The sequence below is a fragment of the Malania oleifera genome, chromosome 5 (genome assembly GCF_029873635.1).
Source record: "Malania oleifera isolate guangnan ecotype guangnan chromosome 5, ASM2987363v1, whole genome shotgun sequence".
NCBI lineage: Eukaryota > Viridiplantae > Streptophyta > Magnoliopsida > Santalales > Ximeniaceae > Malania > Malania oleifera.
This window is the reverse complement of record NC_080421.1, coordinates 92,930,630-92,952,511: the sequence shown is the minus strand read 5'-3', so window position 1 is coordinate 92,952,511 and position 21,882 is coordinate 92,930,630. Positions and strand designations below refer to the sequence as shown.

At 37.3% G+C, this 21,882-nt stretch overlaps 1 protein-coding gene across 1 annotated transcript in view; it reads right to left on the bottom strand.

Moving 5' to 3' along the window:
* LOC131155102 (serine/threonine-protein phosphatase BSL1) overlaps positions 1-21,882 on the bottom strand; it is a 34,754-nt gene that overhangs the window by 5,499 nt on the left and 7,373 nt on the right. Inside the window, exons 8-14 of the mRNA XM_058108029.1 lie at positions 7,443-7,544; positions 7,195-7,276; positions 6,844-7,014; positions 2,927-3,116; positions 2,642-2,843; positions 2,384-2,551; positions 2,060-2,298 (exon numbers count right to left, since the gene is read on the bottom strand). Coding sequence (XP_057964012.1) covers positions 2,060-2,298; positions 2,384-2,551; positions 2,642-2,843; positions 2,927-3,116; positions 6,844-7,014; positions 7,195-7,276; positions 7,443-7,544 — 1,154 coding nt within the window. The remainder of the gene's footprint in view (positions 1-2,059; positions 2,299-2,383; positions 2,552-2,641; positions 2,844-2,926; positions 3,117-6,843; positions 7,015-7,194; positions 7,277-7,442; positions 7,545-21,882) is intronic.

The following is a 21,882-nucleotide window of genomic DNA, read 5'->3' as shown; positions in this document are numbered from 1 at the left end:
TAGTGGCCATTTGGTAACAGTAATGGGTGTAGCGGAAAGCAGGAGCAGTGAGTGTTACATAATGGAAAGCGGGTGTAACAATTGTGCATTTTTTTCAAGCATGGACAATCATATGCATATAGGTTTATTTGCATGTTTTAATCTCTTAATCATTCTTATAGAGAGCTTTAGTGCATTGTAGATCCTTTAGTTCAACTTACTGACATTGTTTAGTGAAAATAAATTTTACGCTTGGCTCAAACCACTAGCTTGAAAAATTGTATAGATTTTTCACAATTTCATTAGTCATATGTGTGATAAATTAATTAATAGAACAAATAATTGTACACTTCATTAATCTATTTGGCACATAAGATATACAAATAATATAATAAATTAAACAAGATTATTTAATTGTTAAAGTAGTAACAATCTAATAAAATAACTAATAAATAACAAAAAGTAGAAGATCAACAAACCAACAGTTTCCTCCAATCTCTTTGTAACTCCTGGAAACTAAATCCTTTGAAATATCCCAAACCAATGCACCACAGCGCACAATTAATTTCTTCCCAGTGAATATCCGAGCATTATGCTCCAACCATAACCCCCATAAAACTGAAAGTATTCCACTCTTTCTTAGAACTGCCCTTTCCTTCCTTCTGAAGAGTGTGAAAGGAATAGCTAAAAATTCTCCCACTAAAGAATAGCATACCCAGCTCTCTCCTGAAGTACCAAATAGCTTATTCCAAATCTTCCAAGAAATTTCAGTGCAAAAGAAGATGAGAAGCTGTCTCAGAATTTTTTAACATGAGCACACACACATCAAGAAAGAGCGCCTTCAAAGGTCTCTTGATTTGCAGTAAGTTATTAGAATTAATTTTATTAAGCACAACCAACCAAGTGAAAGCCTTAATTTTAGTGGGAGGCTTGGCCTTCGAGATGAGATGATAGAATGGAAAAGAAGAATTGGAGTCAAGAATCCAAAAAACCGATTGCAAGAATACACTCCCTAAATTTTTCTTTTACAAGAGAAATCTCCCCAACCACTTTCTAAAAAGGTTGTGCTTCATAATTTGCAGGCTGATGACACCCAGCCCTGCTTTTTCAAAACAGATTTAACCAATCCCCATCTCTCCCATCTCACTAAATGATACTTCAAAACCTTCCTTTGTATGTTCTCATTCAGTCTCCTTCGATACATATATTAGCCTGTGAGGTCATCACCCCAAATCCCAATTCCTTTCAGCATATCAAAGTCATATGACTGGTCAACTAAATATATCTCCATATTCAGCCTTCACATCCAATTACATTCAAGCATTATAAATCCCTTAATTTATCATTGATTTCATCATCAGATATTTGTAAGACATTATGAAACCATTTCAATCAAGATTTCTTTAATTGTTAATCTAGTAGGCCTGCTTTAGGATTCAGCAGTTGCACTAAATTCAAATCTGCCTTTTCCAACCTTCCCAAAACAGTTATCAATAAATTGAGTTCAACCCATGCATGTACCTAGTGGACTCTCATTTTGGGCAAAAATATCCTCAGCGGTATCTTCTCCCTTTTGAATGATTTGAGTTAAAAGTGGCCTCTGAGATTGTTTCCTAGTAGACATCAACTTTTTCTTAACAACCATTACAGTCCTACTACGGTAATAGTTCACATACTCACAGCTGTTCATCTACAAGTCACATCAGCTAAATGTCATTTCAAATTACAAGCACCAATAGACCATGTCTCAGATTTGAGCAATTCATTAATTTAATTTAACATTCTAAATATAATTCCATACTAGATTAATGACTGAAATGGAGCCCTACAATGGCTATATTGTAAACAAGCTCACCAAAAACTGTTGCACATATATCTACCATTGTAATGTGGGGGACAGGCGGGAGGGAGACTGATATTTATAAAGATTCAAGAGAAATATTATTCACTTCTCAGATTTAATTCCAAACAAACATTAAACCTAAAGCTGGTATGTGCCAATTTCTACATTAACTCAGCTGGCCACAAGTGAATGTAACTAAAATATTTGAGGGAGCACAAGCTCAAATATCAAACTTACGTTATGTCTCCTGCAGTAGAAGGAAATCCATATTCATCAAACAGCCGCATTAAATCACCGAACTGTCCATGAAGATCGCCAAATACTTTAACAGGAGCTTTCAACTGGAGAACTGTGGGCTCTTGCATAAAGATTTGTTCAGCAGCGTAACAAAGCTCGCCGACTTCATAAGAATCCAGGAAAAACCTCCTATTAGCAGGAGCTCTCCAATTTCGAGGCCGAAGCAGTGTAGAAAGGACCTGCCAAAAAGAAACATGATATTGACCTACACCATCAAACAATAAAAAAAGATAAATAAGAAGAGCAAATGTTTATAATGTTCACCTTCTTATGCAAACCCTGAGGAGACTTTTGCCTTGTGAATTTTTTGGTTGGATATGAAAGATCATTATTCACAGGAATCATTCGTCTACTCTCGTTTTCAAACTGATCCAACGATAGCTGCCTCACCATCCCACCCAGGTTACCAACAGCCTCTTTAGCAACTACAACCTGTAGCATCAGAACAGCATGATTTTACAGCTTCAGGACAAAAAATTTAATTAAAAAAAAACCTAGATATAATAGGCACAGCATACATACAGCTCTTGGGTGGAGATGAACATCTCCTTCATTGTCACTACCATCTGAAGTGGTTCCTGCAGCTTGTGAGTTTTCATCTGATGCAGATGTTTCCTCGGCAGAAGCGGCAGATGATGCCTGCACAGCTTGCCAAACAGCACTAACTGCCTCTGCTTCTGCAGCAGAAGCTTCCACCAGTTTTTCCATAGAATTTTTGTCCATGCTGATATAAATGAAGGTAAGTCATTTAATAGGGTCACAACATTCCAATAGAGAAAAACAGGAAGTCAGATGTTGAATTAAGACCTTAAGCCACCAGATGGTGGGACTTCTTGTCTGCTGTCCAAAATGGGTGATGACAAGAATGAGTTTACACTGGATTGATTTACTCTTGGACTAGAAATAGTTACAGCTCTGTCAGATGTAAGTATGGGAGTATTAACATCGGACTGAAATGGTGAATTTTCTGCAATTAGAAAATCATCTAGCAGCATATCTGCAAAGAATAACATAATAATATTATTCTGCAAGGACAAGGATAGATGACACCATCACATTGAAACGAAATTTATAATAGCCTAGATTTTTTTTTTCTTTGACAGGGAAAAAAAACAACAACAGAAAATAAAGAGAATTACAAATATATCAGAATAAGACATCCTCCTAAAAAAAATTCAGACAAGCAATTACAATAAAGGCTCCCTCCAATCTCTCTGGAAGCCAATCAGCAAAGTTCCCTTAAAAATCACAAAGAATGTGCCAAAAAAGGCAAAAATAACACCTCTGTCCCAAAATGAATGTGAAGGTGTTGATTTGATATTAAAGACCCTAGCATTCCCCTCTTGGGCCACAAAGTTAAAAAAAAAACAGTAAATATTGCACACTTCCATTACACCATGCCTTTCTTACTCATCCTAAACCCCAAAGCCTCACTATTGAAAAAGCTTCAACAGTACATGGTAAAACCCTTGCCTCATCATAAAAATAGCAAAAAGGTTGTTCCAGAACAACATAGCCGCCACCCCCCCCCCCACCCCCCCCCGGGAAGATGCTGATTGGTTTCACCAGACTCCAAACAAACAATGCAAAATCTGGGTCTACATAAACAATGACAACATCAATATAGCTAAAGAGCAAATGCATCCAAAGATTCATAATACATATTTTTTATAGGCAAGTAGGGGATATGATGATGAGGTTTGAATCCCGCTCATGCTGGATGAATTGAGCACATCATCACAGAACCATACAATGGCCTCAATTCATGCTTCTCTTTAAAACCCAAGAAAAATAACAATCTCACATGTTGAAACTCTTTTTTAACCTCAGGGATAGATTCTTCATGTTAGAAAAAAAAAAAAAAAATTTTAATGAAGTTCAAGGGAGTTTATCATTACCAAAAATAAAATTGTTGCGCTGTCATAATTTGGAATTTTTTTTTACTTTTGAGGTCAGTTTTTGCATAATAACTTCTCCTACCTCACTCACTCAGCCCTAGACATTGTTGGCCCACAACCTAACAGCTTAAGCTTTTAGATCAAGTAGTAATCTAACATGGTATCAGAGCCATGGTTGCCAGGAGGTCCTGGGTTCTAGTCTTGTTGCCCGCATTTAATGTAAGTTTGTTAAAAAATTGTTCTGTCCCCAATATGGATGCTATTCATTGTTTGTTTCTCTCTCCACATGTTGTCGAGCTGCACTTGCAGGGAAGTGTTAAGGCCTGATAGACATTGTTGGCCCACAACCTAACAGCTTAAGCTTATAGGTGAAGTGGTAATCTAACAAAAAAAATGTTTGTGCCAGTATGGTAGCCACCTTGATTCTTGACCATAAACAATGTTTTGTGAAAGGAAAAAGCCAGATACAAGGGAGGTGAATTTTTGCCACCATTTTTTTTTGCCATAGCTGTAATTTCTTTGTCAAAGCAAGTAAGTTAATCTATCCACTATTTGATATATTTGCACTTCTTTCTCAGATGTAATCTAGTGTCCTTGCATCTTATGGATAGGAAGGAATTACGTGGCTTAACTTAAATGAAAATGTTTAGGTAGCTAGGTTACATATTCAGAATAAGAGCAGTCATCTGTAATCCCTAAGGAGGTACTGAAGTGGGAAGGAAGAAAGATTTGTTGAGAGAAAGAGGATAAAGATTAGATCACCACAAGAGTTCATAAGGATGGATTGGACCTCACAAGAGTCCATGGCTACTTTATAGGTTCTAATTTGCATTGAGTTCATTAGATGGCTATTAGTGCCACCATGTATGACGAAGTAGACAGCCCAGACCTTACACCAACAGCATTGTGCAGCTGAGGCCCTCTCTCCCTCTTTGAAGTCAAGATTGATAATTCCTCCCCACACCACATGCTAAAGTTCACCATCTAATCATGTAGGGATCACACCTATGGCTTGTTTGCTTCACATAAAAGAATAGAGGCAAGAATTGAGAAACAAAATAGAATGTGCTTAGTGAGTCCTGTGTTTGGTTGAAGCACAGAAACAAGGTCGGAATGTTCTGGTGCCTGTTATATGCTGAGAAATTGGAGTGCCACAAATGGATTTATGTTATATTTACCACTATGTCCAACAGACTGGAAGTGATTTTTAATGTCAATAAACACCATTTCCTAAATAAACATAGTCACCATATAATTCATCATATACCATTGCACAAAATAATAACCTAATAAAAAATAATATTCACTAATAATTAAATGATTGACTAGTGATAACATTAAATAAATATTTAAGATAATTAAATAGATAAAAATTTTCATCATAAAACATTATTATGCTAAGTAATTTTATAATAACACATGCACACACATTTCTGTAAGAAAAACAAGATCCACTAATAGAATATACATGGATACAACAGCCATGTCAAACAGAAGGCTCAAACAATACAGATGCAATACCTCAAACAGAAAAACCACCCTAACAAAGGATAAATCATAGGGGAACTCAAACAGCTTGACATTATAAAGAAAAACAATATTGAGTTAGAATACCAGGAAGGCAATATTCATTATAATATAGTCAGCATCCCCATAAGTCATAACTGCTGCTACCATTTCTAGACAAACCCAAGCTCCACCATGTTGAACCCCCCATACCTAGTGAAGATACAATAGTCATGGGGTTTCAATTGCCGGAGATAGCAAAGATGACCAGAAAAAGGTGCAAAGTGAGAAGATTCCCTCTGCTGGAGTGAGGCCACCTAAGTTCATGGCGGCATCTTCAGTATAGAAAGGGACTCTAGTTTGAGTTCATAATGAGATCACACTGCCAGAAATGGTCACGAAATTGTAGTAGTGGAATCCTCACCAGTACTCATGGTGGATGGTGAGAGGGTTGGCTTTTGGGACAACATTACAGTATAGTTCAAGGTAAACACGGATGGGCATGCAGATGGAGAGTGGGAAGAACAAGCCAACTGTTTGTGACCACCTGCAGCAGGAGCTTACTGCCAAATAAAGCCACCTTTTTGGGTAAAAAGTGAGACGCACTAGGCCTAGGCTACACTTTTTGGGCGGGTGGAAGCTATCCACCCATTCCCTGGTTCCATGAGATTGGGGGCGAAAGGCTTGGGAAAAATGAAAGAAAAATCTTTTTTCGATAGGGAATAGGAAGCCCACTAGGCTTGGGCATAACTTCTATTTTTTCCATTTTTTCCCCCTCTCACTGTTGTGAGGGAAGGAGGAGGGTGGGTATCCCTTATTACAAGAGTTTACCCGATGCCTGTGGAACAGGTCAAACACTTGGGCAAAAGAAAAAAGCAACTGAGGGGCCCACTGGGCCAGAGTTTTTTGTATCTGTGTTTGCTTTTGTGTGTGTGTATGTGTGTTTTGCTTTCATGTTTGGGGATGAGGAATTCATTGTGATTTAAAAAAAAAAATTGGGGGGGCGGGGGGGGCGGAGGACTAACACCACCAGGCTGCCCCAGTGGGATGTTATTTATGGTGGAAAAACCACACCAGCATACTACTTGCCTTCTTTGCATTTTTATTGTCTTTCCTCATCTTTGCTATTTTAATTATCCCTTTCTTTCAAGAGAACATCTCTTAAAAATTATCTCTCTTATTAAAGTTAAAAAAAAACGAAAATGCATCATATAAGGACAAGCAGAACTTGAGAAGTCTGATATTACATGTCAATGAGTGAAAGAAAGATTTTCAGAAGAAAATATACGCAAATGCTAATTTCTCTATTTAAATATTTACCTCCTTTAAGACCACCATAGATGTATATCCGAACCCCAACAGATGCAGCTGCATGTCGACAACGGCGCATAATCTCCAAAGGAGGATCATGTTCAGTAAGTCCCTTCCCTGTGCGTGAGGAAGTCACAAGCCCATTTCTATCTAACCAAACTCCAGCAGCAGTGTCCAATACTGCCAAAAAAATCAAAAAATAAAAACGACAATTTTGCTAAGAAAGGTTAGCATGTGCATGGGTTTATTTATTTTATTTGAGAGAGGGGCAGGATAAAACTTTAAAGGAAATAACTTTTCTAGAAAAGATTAGAACATAATTTACCCTACACTACATAACCAGAAAATAACAAAGATTACCTGCAACAGCTGCTTCACCTTCTACTGCACGTCCCCCTCTAAGAACACCTCCGGTAACATGCAGTCGGGCACCAACAAAAACCTGATAACAAGCAACATCAAGTTCACTAATAAACAATAAAAGTTAAAATTTAACATGGTCCTAATGCAAACCTATAATCCTGAACTTGCCAAGTACTACCAAATTTAGTCCATATTTCAAAAAAATACCACCAGTTATGTAATCCTTGTGAATAGCCTTCACTTACCGCAGCATGTTGATACCTTGATGAAGGAGACACCCCAGGTGCAAGTGTCCATTCCCACTGACCATTCCTATGCATAAGCAGTCCATAAGCATCCCCCAGTGGCTGTTAAAAGAATATGAATAATCCAACATTTCAGTTGAATTCATTTCACCAAACAAGCCTCAACATAATCAAGTTATAAAACAGCAGAAAGGTTTCCCAACTCCCCTTTTAAGTTTCTCTCCAAAATGCATCTCTTTCCAAACAAAAACAGAAAAAAAACCCTCAAACTATGTAGGTTGTGCATTAGTTGGTGTAAACCGAATTCACCTACCACACTGCTCGTATTTGATTAACTGACTACCCAATGCATTGAGTAGATTTTTCCTTTCCGTTCAGGGAGAATGTGGAGCATTACTGTTGACAAAGTGATTTTTCTGATTGAGTTCATCAAGGATGTGGTAATTCCGTTTTGCTTCAAGGAGGGTCAGGTGACAAGGTTGAAGCTAGTTATTTCATAGTGATTAATTTACATCAGTCTTAACAATTATTTTGAAGCTGAAAGAGAGTTTTAATCTGGAATCTCTGAATATGAAATTTTCGGGTTCAGTTAATCCTCGACATGCTATCGCTTGGTCGCTATAGAGCTCCTTAATTGCAGTCTGGAAAGGCTTCAATTAGGTTAGGTTTCTTTATAGGGGCTGCTTGGTAACATTTCTGTTTTTAATTATGTTTCCATTGCTGTATAGCAACGAAACGTCATGGCAATGTGTTTGTTTTACATTGCTAGTTGTGTTTGTATTGTCGGTTCAAGAAAAAAAATAAAATGGAAACCATACTTTCTGGTTTTCAATTGTTGTGACATCCGGTCACTCGAGCATTTTAACATTCAAAAGCAACTTTTGAGAATGAAATCATTCATTCTATACATAAATTATTATAAAAAATTGAAATAAAATGACCTTGTAAATTGAAAATATAATAAAAAAAAATAATCTTAAATTTTATAGAAATTTGAAAAAATAATAAGCCATTCAAAAAACCATTTTGACCATTTTTAAATTGTCAATTACAATTGAATTGTTCCATACACACCATTTAAAACCATTGTCAGAAACTGAAAAATGAAAACTGAAAATAAAAAATTAAAATTAAAAAATGAAACTAGCAACATTATAATATTTCCAAAACTAAAGCAAATTAAAAACCTAATTGAACTCATGTTCATTTTTTTCCTTGAATCAAATAAAAATTTAAAATATGATTAAAATAATAAATATATAAAAGAATATAACTTTTTAAAAATTATTATAATAAAAATACAAATTAATTAAAATTATTTTTTGTTATTATGTTTTTAAACTCATTACCTAGTGCACTAAGAATAATTTTATTGTATATCACAACTGAAAAATGGTAAAGATTTTTTGAAATGGATTTTTTTATTTTTTCAAAATTTTATAAATGTTAGAGATATTTTTATTTTAATTATATTTTAAATTCACATGAATATTTTATTTTAACTTTAATTAAAAATATTACATAGAATAAATGATTAATACATAAAAGTCAATTCTGGCTCTAGCAATAGGTTTGCCACAAGAACTGGTTTCAGTTTTTGCAGAAACTGAAAACAGAAAACAAGCAACACAGACACATTCAATTAGCCGTAATGAAAACAAAGAATGGAAAACTGAAATGATACCAACCAACCCCACTGTAAACAAGTTACTTGGTGTAAGTGAGTAGAATTTTTACACTTACAGGCCATAATTTTCAACGAGTCTCTTTCTACATAATTTAAATATTTATATATATTACAGTTTTTAAAATCATCAATTTGTTATACAAAATTTAGATATCTTGTCCCATTTTTGACAATGTACTGTAGAAAATAATTTTAAATTTTTACTTTGACCCCACCCCGCGCGCGCCTCAACCACCAACAAAAAGAAAAAACAAATCATGATATATGCTTGGAGGACCTTTTCTATGGCACTTACATATACCATCCTTAGGGGGCGTTTGGTTCATAACATCAAAATTATTCTCATAGAAAGACATTCCTGGAATGGCATGCCTACCTCATGGGAATTTTTACTTTTACTTGGTTTGAGCTGTAATTTTTTAACCACTATAACAAGTGCATAAACAATATATGAAGAAAAGTTATATTTTCAACACAAAAAAATCTACTAAGAATTGTGCCAAATTACATCCATGACCGAAAACTTTCATAAATTTAAAAATTCAATGCATAGTAATCCAACTAACCAAAATAATTGGGGCCAATGTGGTCTCCAAATTGTAACCATTATATTATACTCCTATAACATAATAATATTACTAATTTCATTTTTACTAATAATTTATTATTTTAAATGCAATAATAGCATGTAATAACACTATATTATGGGCATTTGTGTCCAACCGGCCAAAATAGTAAGGGCACTTTAGTCCCAAAAGCAAGATTCCCATGGGAATGGACATGACACTCCCCATGGGGAAGGGTAAGAATAGAATGCACATGTTTTGTAGGAATTTCGTTCCCACAAAATGTGGGAATGAGATGCAATGGACATTACATTCCCAGGAATGTTGAAAGATGCCAAGAATCAAACACCCCCTTAAGATTTTTTATATTTGTGTACACTGCTCCTGAAATTATTATTTTTTTTTTTTAAATGCACTTACCTGCAAGATTTCACAATTTTTTTTGGGGACGAGACAAAAGTTCATTCATATCCAAAAATGGTAGTATGTATACAAGGTGTCCAGATGGAACAATGAATAAAGATCAAATGATTAAAAAGATTACATAAGATCTGCCCTCCATTTTCTTTAGAATATCAGACACTGTCAAAAATCCAAACCCCCCCCCCCCCCCCCCCCCCCCACCCAAAAAAAAAAAAGTGAAGAGTATGGATGGACCCAAATGAAAGCCAAGAAAACCACTCAATCCCATATGACTGTGGGCTAGTTGAGCAACCCCTAAATTCCTCGTGTCGTTTCTCTCAAGCCAAAGAGTCCAAATGATGGCTGCCCCATTCTATAGAACACATCCATTTCTGCTTGAACCAAAACCCCTGTAATTCACTAATAAGAGATCTTCCACATTCCAAGGCACCAACCATGCTTCCCCAAGATACAAAAAGAGAGCATTCCAAAGGTACAATGCTACTTACAGTGTAAAATCAGGTCGGCATCCAGCACATATCAGGACTGAGATATATGTAGTGCCTTCTTATTTGTAACATGTTGTGCATATCAAGTCTATCCAACAACACAGTTCAGATGAAGGCCTGAATCTTGGAGGAATCCTAGCCTTCCAAATGATTTGGCTCCAAGGGAGAGAGTTGGGGGAGAGGGAAATATCCAAAGGAGAACAGCCCCAAGGAAACAACCTCCCAGGCTCACTCATCCTCCCTATTGGAAGGAATGAAAACTCCAATACAGAAAGCAATGAGGTAAGCTCTTCAACCTATCTTTTGTTGAGATGCCTGAAAAAGTGGAAATCCCACAAAAGGGTACCCCCTTAGAAGAAAAGAATGAACTGATAGGTTCGTTGTGAATAGAAGAAAGCTTGAACAACCAAGGAACCTTCAACTCTGAAGAAACCTCACATATCCAATCATCTTCCCAAAAAAGAACTATGTTTTAATTGCCCATTGGGAAATGGAGAGAGGAAAGAACTGATACACAACCTGGGACATGAACTTTGAGGGACAAACAAGAAAGATAATACCACTTCCACTAGCCTCCCTCCCACCCATTTCGATGGAGCCCATTTTACTTCTAATCACCATGTGCCATGGGGAGTTTACTTCCAAGAGAACCTCCACAATCATTTACCAATTAGGGAATTTTTTTGGTAACCATGTTACCAAGCCTCAATTCCCCTTTGGATATGGGTTTTCTAACAACCTCCCATCTAACCAGATAGCCCATCTTGCTATCCCCAAAACCTAATCAAAGGAACTCATGCATCAACTTCTCAACTGCCCTGGCTGCCTTTAAAGGCACTCTAAAGCGACAAAGGAAGTAGATAGAGATGTTGGACAGCGCAGCACTAATGAGCATGACCTGACTCCCAAGAGATATGTTCAACCCTCTGATCTTCTACCCACCTTCTCAGTCAGCGGGTCCCAGAAGGTTAAGGAGTTAAGATTGCCCCCAAGAAGGAGGCGCCAAAATAAGAAAGTGGCCACTCAGAGGAGACTCAACCTGCCAATGTTTTGAATATTTACAACTCCCTAGCACTCAAATTAATGCCAGCCACCCCACCATTGGACAGATCAATCCAGAGATCTCAAAAATTTTGAGCAAGGTGATGGCCTTACAAAACCTGTTAGTGCTGTCCTCAAGGAACAGCATGGTTTCATACTTTCATCTGCAAACTAACTGGAGGTCAAAAACCTCCACTTCCTCCCTCCCCCTCGCAAAGGCCTCTAATCACCCCTAGGTCCTGAGCCTGCAAGAACAACCTACTAAAGGTGTCCACCACCAGGGTAAACAGAAAGGGAGAAAGGATCCCCTTGCTTAAGCCCCCTAGAAGATCCAAGAGAACCTCTAGATTGACCATTAATAACTGGCAAATTGGTCAAACTCAGGCAACCTTTGATCCATTTTCTCCATGCCTCCCCAAACCCTTTCTATAATATGAAGTCAGTAAAGTCCTCCGAATATGATACTTATGAGCAGCCTGGATAGAAAATGAGCAAGCTTGCACAAAAGGTTTATAATATTACACTGGTCTAGTCCTGTCAATGGACAATAAATGAAGATATTAATATGTATCAATCTAAATATTTTTCCATTTTCATACTTAAAATATATTTTATGTTTTAAAATATATTTTATTTTTTAAAATAATATACTTTTGAATAGGAAGCCTTGGACAAAGCATGTTCACAGCCAGTCCGAGCTTTGCTTAATTCATACCCAATCTGGCATACCTAATGAATGCTAAGGTCTATTTATTATAATTTGTGTTACTAGTTTTAAACAAATAGAAGGCATTGGGATGTACTGGGCCATTTCACGAAGAAGGTGACTCGGTATTGGAAGTGGCTAAGTGTGAGATGGCATGGACAATCTGTTCGACAAACAGAAGGACCTGTTACTTGATAAACTGAGGAATGTAGAAGAGAGAGAAGTAGCTCATGACAGCTTATCAAGAAGATGATGGCAAAAACTGATTATAATTCTGAGCTGGTCCTAGGGCAATTGGAGATCCTGAACGAGGAACTGGTAAAAACATAGTAATTAGGATAGAGGTCCTTATGGTTTGTCTGATCCGGTCGAGGTTGGTGCTCAGCATTTTAAGGATATTGTGAGTCCAGACAGAGATTTCACCAACAGGATTGCCTTGGTTTTTGTTCTGGTTCAGCCTTGTTCTCCCACTGTTTTCTTGCTTCTTTCTTCTGGTAATGGTGTTTTACATGCAATTAATTGCTCTATAAATTTGTTAGACAATCTTACTCTGAGTGATGGCATTTTGCCTAATTCATTGCAGATTGAGACAGCAAATGATCTTACTTTATGCCAAAGAGGAGAAATGGATAAAAGAAAAGTTGTATCCACTGCACTGTTAGGGAATGGGAGGGACAACTCAGATATGCAAGCTCTTCTAGAGAGTTTGGCCTTGAAGCTAGTTAACACTGTTGGACACAATTTTTTTTACTAGAAAAAGAAGAAATACATTTATAGATTAAGAATATACAACCAGGAGAAGAAAACATCTCCTCAACAAAATCTGGGATCATCCAGATATGTGTGTGTGTGTGTGTGTGTGTGTGTATAACAAACAAACAAACAACAAAACAAAAAACAAAACAGAACAAAACAAAACAAAACAATGAAGAAACAAAAACGAAAGGAGGAAAAAAAAAAAAAACAGCACACCATATCAATCCAACAAATATCACCAATCACGCTGAATATCCAATGTTAGGGTGTCTGTCTCGTCTACATGCTATGTTAGAAATAAATAAATAAATAAAGTCGAGAAAGAGTTGGAAAGTTGGCTTCATCTATTAATTATTGGGGAAAGAAGGGCACAGGTAAAGGTGGAAACAAATAATCCTTATGAGAATCTTTATATGGAAAGTGAATGGTTTCGGAGATGCTAATAAACAAAGGGTGATTAAAAAATCCTAAGAGCATCTCCTAACATTTTTCCCTTACAGGAAACTAAGTCACGGTAGGTTTAGAGAAGCCTTATTAGGATTATATGGGACGTTCATTCCACATATTAGGTCCATTGGAATTGCCTTCCTTCTTTGGATACCAAGTGTGCCTCCAGGATAGATAGCCTGCAAGAGTCTTTCACTCTTCCTGTTTTGTTCAAACTCATTGGTTGATTTCTTCAAAGTATAGCTTTAGGTCATTTTTATAGACAACCTTTTTTGGTTTATGCCTTTTATGCTCTTAGATGGTCCATAGGAGGGGATTTCGATGTTGTTAGACTATCGTCTGAGAAGTTAGGTGGTTCTATGGTTACTAATTGTTTTTGCGGAAATAACGATCGTGCAATGCAGCAATCACGATGAATAATACAGAAGCAAACACAGATAAGGAAAGCAATAAACAATAACACAAGGATTTAACATGGTTCAGCAAAATGCCTATGTCCACGGGAGCAAGCAACGACTGAAATTCACTATCTATCAAAAACAAGGTTGCATCATTGTATTTATGCTAACCCTAGACGTACAGAGGGATTAGAAAATTCCCCAAATACCCCTGCATCAATCCGCAAAGGATTTGCCCCCGCATCCCCAACCTATTGATCTTCCCAGTTTAAATTTCAAAAACAACACTAAACAAAACCATCGACGGTTTGATGCGGTTTTCCTTTACTGGAAGAAACCGTCAATGTACCTACATCAACCCGTTGACAGTTTTCTTCCTAATTGGCTACTGGAAGAAACCGTCAATGTAACCGTCGATGGACTATGCAAACCGTCGACGGTTTTTCTTCGGACCAGCTTCCTTGTTTTCCTCAGCCTGCTTTCTCTGTACATGTGTTTCACTAGATTTGAGCCACATACTTCAATAATCTCCACCTTGGTGAATATTCACCCCTTAGGAGAAACGAAAACATAACCCAGAGCTCCACCCGACACCTCCCATCTAGCATCTAGAGACATTAATCAAGTCCAAGCAGTGCTTGAACTTGTCTGTGGTAACAGGCTTTGTCAACATGTCAATTGCATTCTCAAAAGTGTGAACTTTCTCAAGTAATAGTTCACCAGAAGAAACCAATTCCCTGGTCCTATGAAACCTCACATCTATGTGTTTGGTTCTCACATGATACACCTAGTTCTTTGACAAATAAATGGCACCCTGACTATCACAATACAATTGAACTTCACCTTACTGAATACCAAGGTTCTTGACCAATCCTTTAAGCCACAAAGCTTCCTTAGCAGTCTCAGCGAGTGTCATATACTCTGACTCAGCAATAGATAGTGCAACTAGAGACTGAACCATAGACCTTCAACAAATAGCCACCCCCCCCCCCCCCCCCACAAGGGTGAATACATACCCTATGGTAGACCTCCTGTCATCCAAGTCCCCTGCGTAGTCTACATCCACATATCCCACAATTGAAGGACCACCCTATGGTCTGCCAAACATGATGTCATAGTCTATAGTACCCCTCAAGTATCTAAAAATTCATTTGACTGCATCCCAATGTTGTCGTCCCGAATTTGAAAGAAGCTTGCTCACCACACTGACAGCTTGTGCCAGATCCGGTCTTACAGAAACCATAGCATACATCAAGCATCCTTCTACACTGACATATGAGACCTTTGACATGTCTTGAACTTCATCATCTGTCTTCAAGCACTGAGCGGTAGATAATCTAAAATGATTCACCAAAGGTGTACTCACCGATTTTGCATTATCCATGCTAAACCTCTCTATCACCCTCTCAACATAGCTACATTGAGATAACCACAATCTCCTAGAAGCTCTGTCTCTCCATCCCAAAAATCTTCTTGACTGCACTCAAATCCTCCATGTCAAATTCTTTGCTCAACATAATTTTCAACTCATTGACCTCACTCATACTCTTCGCGACAATCAACATGTTATCCACATAAAGCAACAAAAAAATAAATAAACCATCATCAAAGCTCTTCACATAAACACAGCAATCATACTCACATCTCCTGTAGCCAATCTGGATCATGTAGGAGTCAAATTGCTTGTACCACTGCCTCGGAGACTGCTTCAGCCCGTAAAGTAATTTCTTCAATTTACGGACCAAAGTTCATGGAGTTGTAGCCAATCCTGAGGCATTTGATTTTCCTCCCTATCTAGTTTTCCACTTCAGTTTTCCACAACTCAAGCAAACGTTTCTGACTTGTGCCACATGAAGTATACCCAGACCTTTCGTGAGTAGTCATCAATATAACTCACAAAATACGTATGTTCTTCCCGTGATACTACCCTTACTGATCCCCAAACATCTGTATGAACATAGTCAAGAATTCCCTCTGTCTTGTGTGTGATTGTCTTGAACTGCACCCTATTCTGTTTCTCGAGAACACAATACCTGCAAAAATTCAGCTTGAATGTTTTGACACCCTTCAATAGATTTCTCTTATGAAGCTCCATCATCCCACGCTCACCGATATGACCTAACCGCATATGCCACAAGACTCCCATATGACCTAACCGCATATGCCACAAGACTCAGACTCTACAATTGCTGCTCCACCTACAACTGTGGTACCTAGCAGGGTATAGATATTTCCTGTTAATTTCTGCCCCTTCATCACTGTTAAGACACCTTTACTCACCTTCATGACTCCACTTGCAGACTTGTAATTAAACCCATTACAATCTAAAATGCCCAATGAAATCAAATTCTTCCTTAAATCCGGTATATGCTTAACATCACACAACGTTCTAACAACACTTTCAAACATTTTAATTCTGATATTCCCTATTCCAACAACTTTGCATGATGCATCATTACCCATTAGAACAGAACTAGAATTTACTAACCCGTAGATGTTGAACCAATCTTTATTGGATGTCATGTGATAGGAGCATGAAACGGAAAGCATATCTCCGTCACCGCTCTCTGAGCCTTCTTCTTCCACTACGTTCGCAGTTTTTGATGGACCCTCTTTATTCTTTGTATTCCCCTTCTTTCTCTCTAGACAATCTTGTTTTTTATGTGCCCCTTTTTCTCGCACTTAAAACATCGTATGTCCTTCCTCTTCCTAAAATTGGACCGAGATTTATTATTACTCGGTCCACTCCAGAACTTGCTTCTCCCACATTCCTGGTTAACCCTTACCACAAACCCTTCACATTGTAAATTCTCATTGCTGGCCTTCTTCTTCTGATGAAAACCTAAAAGAGCACTTGTGATCTCCTCCAATTCAAGTGTTTCTTTTCCCCACATCAGAGTTATAATCAAGTTTTCATACGTAGGAGATGCAAGTAGGGAATTCAGTAACATCAACGCCTTGTCTTCGTCTACGAACTTCACATCAACTCGCTTCATATCACTGATGATCTGATTGAACACGTTGATGTGCTGGTTCAAATCCGAACCCTCTGACATCTTAACACCATACAGTTTCTGCTTCAAGTAAAGTTTATTCATCAACGACTTGGACATATACCGACTTTCCAGTTTCAGCCAAACTGCCACCGGTGATTCCTTATTGATGACATGATACATCACATCATCAGCCAAACAAAGCCTAATAGTTGCCACAGACTTCCCATCCAGTTCCTTCCAACTCATGTCATCCATGCCTTCCGGCTGCTTTCCATATAACGCCTTCACCATGCCCTGCTACACTAATAGATCCTTGACCCTACTCTGTCATAATCCGAAATTTCCAGTTTCGTTGAACTTGACCATTTCGAACTTCGCAAAAGAAATCCCAGCCATCGTAACGTAGGCTCTGATACCAATTGTTGTTGCGGAAATAACAATCGTGCAATGCAGCAATCACGATGAATAATACGGAAGCACATAGATAAGGAAAGCAATAAACAATAATACAAGGACTTAACGTGGTTCAGCAGAATATCAACGTCCTATTAAAAACAGGGTTACATCATTGTATTTATGCTAACCCTAGACGTACAAAGGGATTAGAAAATTCCCCAAATACCCATGTATCAATCCGCAGAGGATTTGCCCCCGCATCCCAAATCTATTGATCTTCCCAGTTTAAATTTCAAAAACGCCAAACAAAACCGTCGACAATTTGATGAAACCGTCAACAGTTTTCCTTCACTGGAAGAAACCGTCGATGTACCTGCATCAAACCGTCGACGATTTTCTTCCTAATTGACTACTGGAAGAAACCGTTGATGTAACCGTCGATAGACGGTTTTTCTTCATACCAGCTTCCTTGTTTTCCTCAGCCTACTTTCTCTGTACATGTGTTCCACTCGATATGAGCCACATACTTCAACACTATTAGCATGCTAACTTTTGACATTTTCATTATTGTGTGGATAGAGGAACATTCCATTGGCTATGCTGCATTTTCTGGGTCTGCATATGGGGATCTCTCAGTAGCTAGTTGTATCTAGATTCTTGCATTGTAGTGAATGGGAGGATTTTTTTCCCCTAGTATTTCTTAGTAGATCCTAGGGCTACTCTCTTTTTCCCTCGTTTTGGATTCATCTAAGGTTGTGTGGGTCCACTCCATTCCATTTTGTGAATACATGGCTTACTCATCCCTCTTTTCATTCTTTAATCGAGGACTTATGCAGGAATTGTTCTACTCAGGGGTGGGAGGAGTTCAGTTTATGAGGAGGTTGAAACTGCTTACTTAGCTTTGAAGAAACAGAATGTGGATGCTTTTGGGATGTGAGGGTTAAGAAGACTAGGATTTTAAAGGATCCAGGGATTTTGATTATTTGGAGGATCATAGTGATATTTCAGAAGAGTTAGTCTCCAATAAAGTGACTATATAGAATGAATTGGAGGAGGTACTGTTTGCAAGTGGATAGGATTAGGAGTTGGGGGCAATATGTTAGGTCTAGGTGGGTGAACAAGGGGGATTTTAGTACCAAGTGATTAAAGTATAAAGTATCTCCATAGGATAGCAGATGATAGACTGAGGAAAAATGTGATTAAAGAGTGGAGGGTATGTTGTTAGAGATCAAGACGCTATTGTGAAGGAGCTTATCATTTTCAATCTGCATTTCAGAGGTTTTGCATCAACCCACGATTGGAGGATTGGATTGGAATCCTACCTCAGGTATTCAGGTAGACTGATCGGGGAGGCCTTTTGAGGCGGTTTAGAGGGTGGCATTTGATAAGCAGAGAGATAAGCATCAAAGCAGGATATTCAATTTTGTTTTCTTTCATCATTGCTGGGATGTGGTAAAATCCAACCTGATCAGACGACTTCATGAATTCTATGTTAATTAGGGTTGCAATTGGTTCAGAATGGTTCAGTTCAACTTCAGCCAAAACCAGTGGGTGAACCAAAATAATCAGTTTTCACAATTTACAAACTGAAACCAAACCAAAAAACCGATGGTTCAATGAAAATCAAGGTTAATTTTCAGTTTTAGAAGTATTTAGATTTTCCAAATCATTGAAAGGGTAAATAAGATGTTTGGGGCTATATCTTTGGGATAGGATTCAGTACTTGGCTTCCCTCTAGTCTTTTGCAGCTGGATATCTAACGGGATGTCTTTCTCAGATCTTCAGAAAGATAGGAAGGCTGTTCTATTTTTGATTGTTTTCTAGCCTATTTTGTTATCTTCTTTTCATATAAGGATCTTATTTTCCTCTTTATGCATTCTTTGCCCTTCAATAACTATATCGTCTTTTTCTATCAAAAAATAAAACTAATGCCACATCAAAACTAGCTCTTCTATAAAACATTCCATGAGTTCTTCTGCACAATATATTAATCCAAAATTATAAAATAAAAATTTAACAATACTAAGATTAAATGTAAATGTACAGGGACTCTAAAATGTGTTAATATAAACAATAAATCTATATTTTGGTTTTCGGTTCAGTTTACATCCAAAACCAAAACCAAATCAAACCAATGTCCACTTCTTTAAAAGTTAAAAAACTGAAAACCGAAAAACTGAATTGAATATTTAAACAGTTTGGTTTCAGATTGTTTTTTGGTTTTTCAGAATATTTTTAAATGCCAATAGAGTGATTCCTACGAATTTGAAAATTCTACTTTCATTTCTTTAGTACCTATGATGGATTGTTTAATCAAGGTTAACAACTTTCAGCATATTAGTTTGGTTATGAGTGTGTATAAGATCATTGCAGAAGTTCTTGCCAATAGGCTTAGAGAAGTGGTAAGGTATGGTATTACTGGTTCCCAGTCTGCTTTCCTTGGAGGTAGACAGATTTTAGATGCTGTTTTAGGAGCCAATGAGATCGTTGAAGAAGTTAAAAGAGTAAAAAGAAAAGTTCAGTGTTGAAATTAGATTTTGAGAAGGCTTTGGATAAGGTGAGTTGGAGGTTCTTACATAGAGTTTTTGTTGCGAAGGGTTCTGGTGCAAAATGGAGAGGCAGGATTAAGAGTTGTCTTTCAACTGCTGCTTTTTTAGGAATTCTTAATTTCTTATTAGTGGAGAACCTAGGACTTATTTTTCAGCTTCTTTCTTTTTTTGCAGGGTCGACACAAGGGGATCCTTTATCCCCTTTCCATTATTTTTGCCTGTAAATGTTTTGGGTAGGATGATTGGGAGGGTAGTTGATAGAGGTGATGTTCAGGATACGGGTGGTGGGCAAGGATGCAATGCTCATATTGTACACAGTTCAAGGATGATACTATATTATTTTTGTCTGATGATTGTGATGAATACATCCTTACACAAAAGGTTGAACCCTAATAAAATCACTTAATAATTCAACTCCCATAGCAGATGTATTAAAATCACATTTTTATAGGCCTAATATGCTTAGAAATCAACCAAATAAGATAAGGAAACCTAAATACTACTCAGATACCTCTTTCCTGATGAATGAAACCCTAGAATCTACTAGATCATTATGTAATAAATACTAAAAATAAAATGCTACAGAAAGAGGGTAAAAACCCTGAATCGCAATTAAGTAATAAGATTTCCCATCAATTTAAAAATTCCAAACGTGATGAATTTGCTTCAGCCTTGAAGCTTATATTGCATCATTCTTCCCAGTTGGTGAAAATTAGACTCGAATTTTAAAATGCAAAACAATCAAAAGCCAAAAGCCTGTCAAGACATAGCAGGAGGGGAAATAGAACTTCCTTTTCAAACTCCACATAAGAAGACTAAAATTTTGACGACTGAGTGGAGCTGAAGTACTTGTATAGGATAATAAATTCAACATAAGGAACTCCCCTCTATAACTTCAAGTTTAGCTTCACCATCTCTAGCGAATCTTCATCAACATGACCATCTTTTTGCTCATTGAACTCTTCAAAGGATGCCTTGGCCGGTATGGTTGCCGCTTAGGGGCACACCCATTAGGCATTTTTTCCCTTTGTTATTCAGCTTCACAGAGGAGAGAACAGCACATAAAAATTCTGCTAGAATACCAATCTCCTCTAAAACAAGAAACGTGATTTCTGCCATGGCAGAAAAAAACCTACTCGAAATGATAATTTCTAATGGATACTAGGAAATTGTGGAACATATAGAGTATCAATGCATCAAATTCAAGGTCGAGCATGACGAGAAAATTTAACATTGGCCAAATTTGCACGATTGGAGATCAGCCTACTGTATGAACAACCAATCATGAATCTCCTCAATTTGACAATCAATTTGAACCCCTCTTTCATTTTGACATATAAGGATTGAACACCTCGTTCATTTTTTTGTCTAGATTAGGGGTGGCAAAACAGGTTAACAGGCAGGATTCGGGCAGGTAATAAACGGGTTCGGGTTGACCCGTTTATTAATAGGTGACTACTATGTAAACCCAAATCCGCCCATTAAATAAACGGGTCACCCGTTTAAAATATATAATTTATTTTTTTTTAAATTTTTAAAACATTTCATATAAAATGACATTTTAAAAAAAAAAAAAAACTCCATTTTTAAAAAAATGGGTCACCCGGCGGATAGCCCGACCTGAACCCGCCTAACCCATTTAATAAATGGGTCGGGTCTAGGTTGACCCGTTTATAAACAAGTTAGCTTGTATTAAACCCAAACCTGGTTTAAACGGCGGGTCACAAATCACCCGTCGAGTTTCGACCCATTTTGCCACCCCTAGTCTAAATAAGGAATGTCTGGGGCAGTGATTCTCGTTTTAGTTTTTTTATTACTATTGGTATCGATATCAATCCAAGACTCGATATCTACTTTTTTTCTAAGAGAAAATTTGATAATAATGGTAAGTTCTCTTAAATTGCCAATAAATTGCCAAATATTCCTATTTTTCATTATTTCAACAAATCCATCAGAGTTGTATGCATTATATGGACAAAAAGCAATT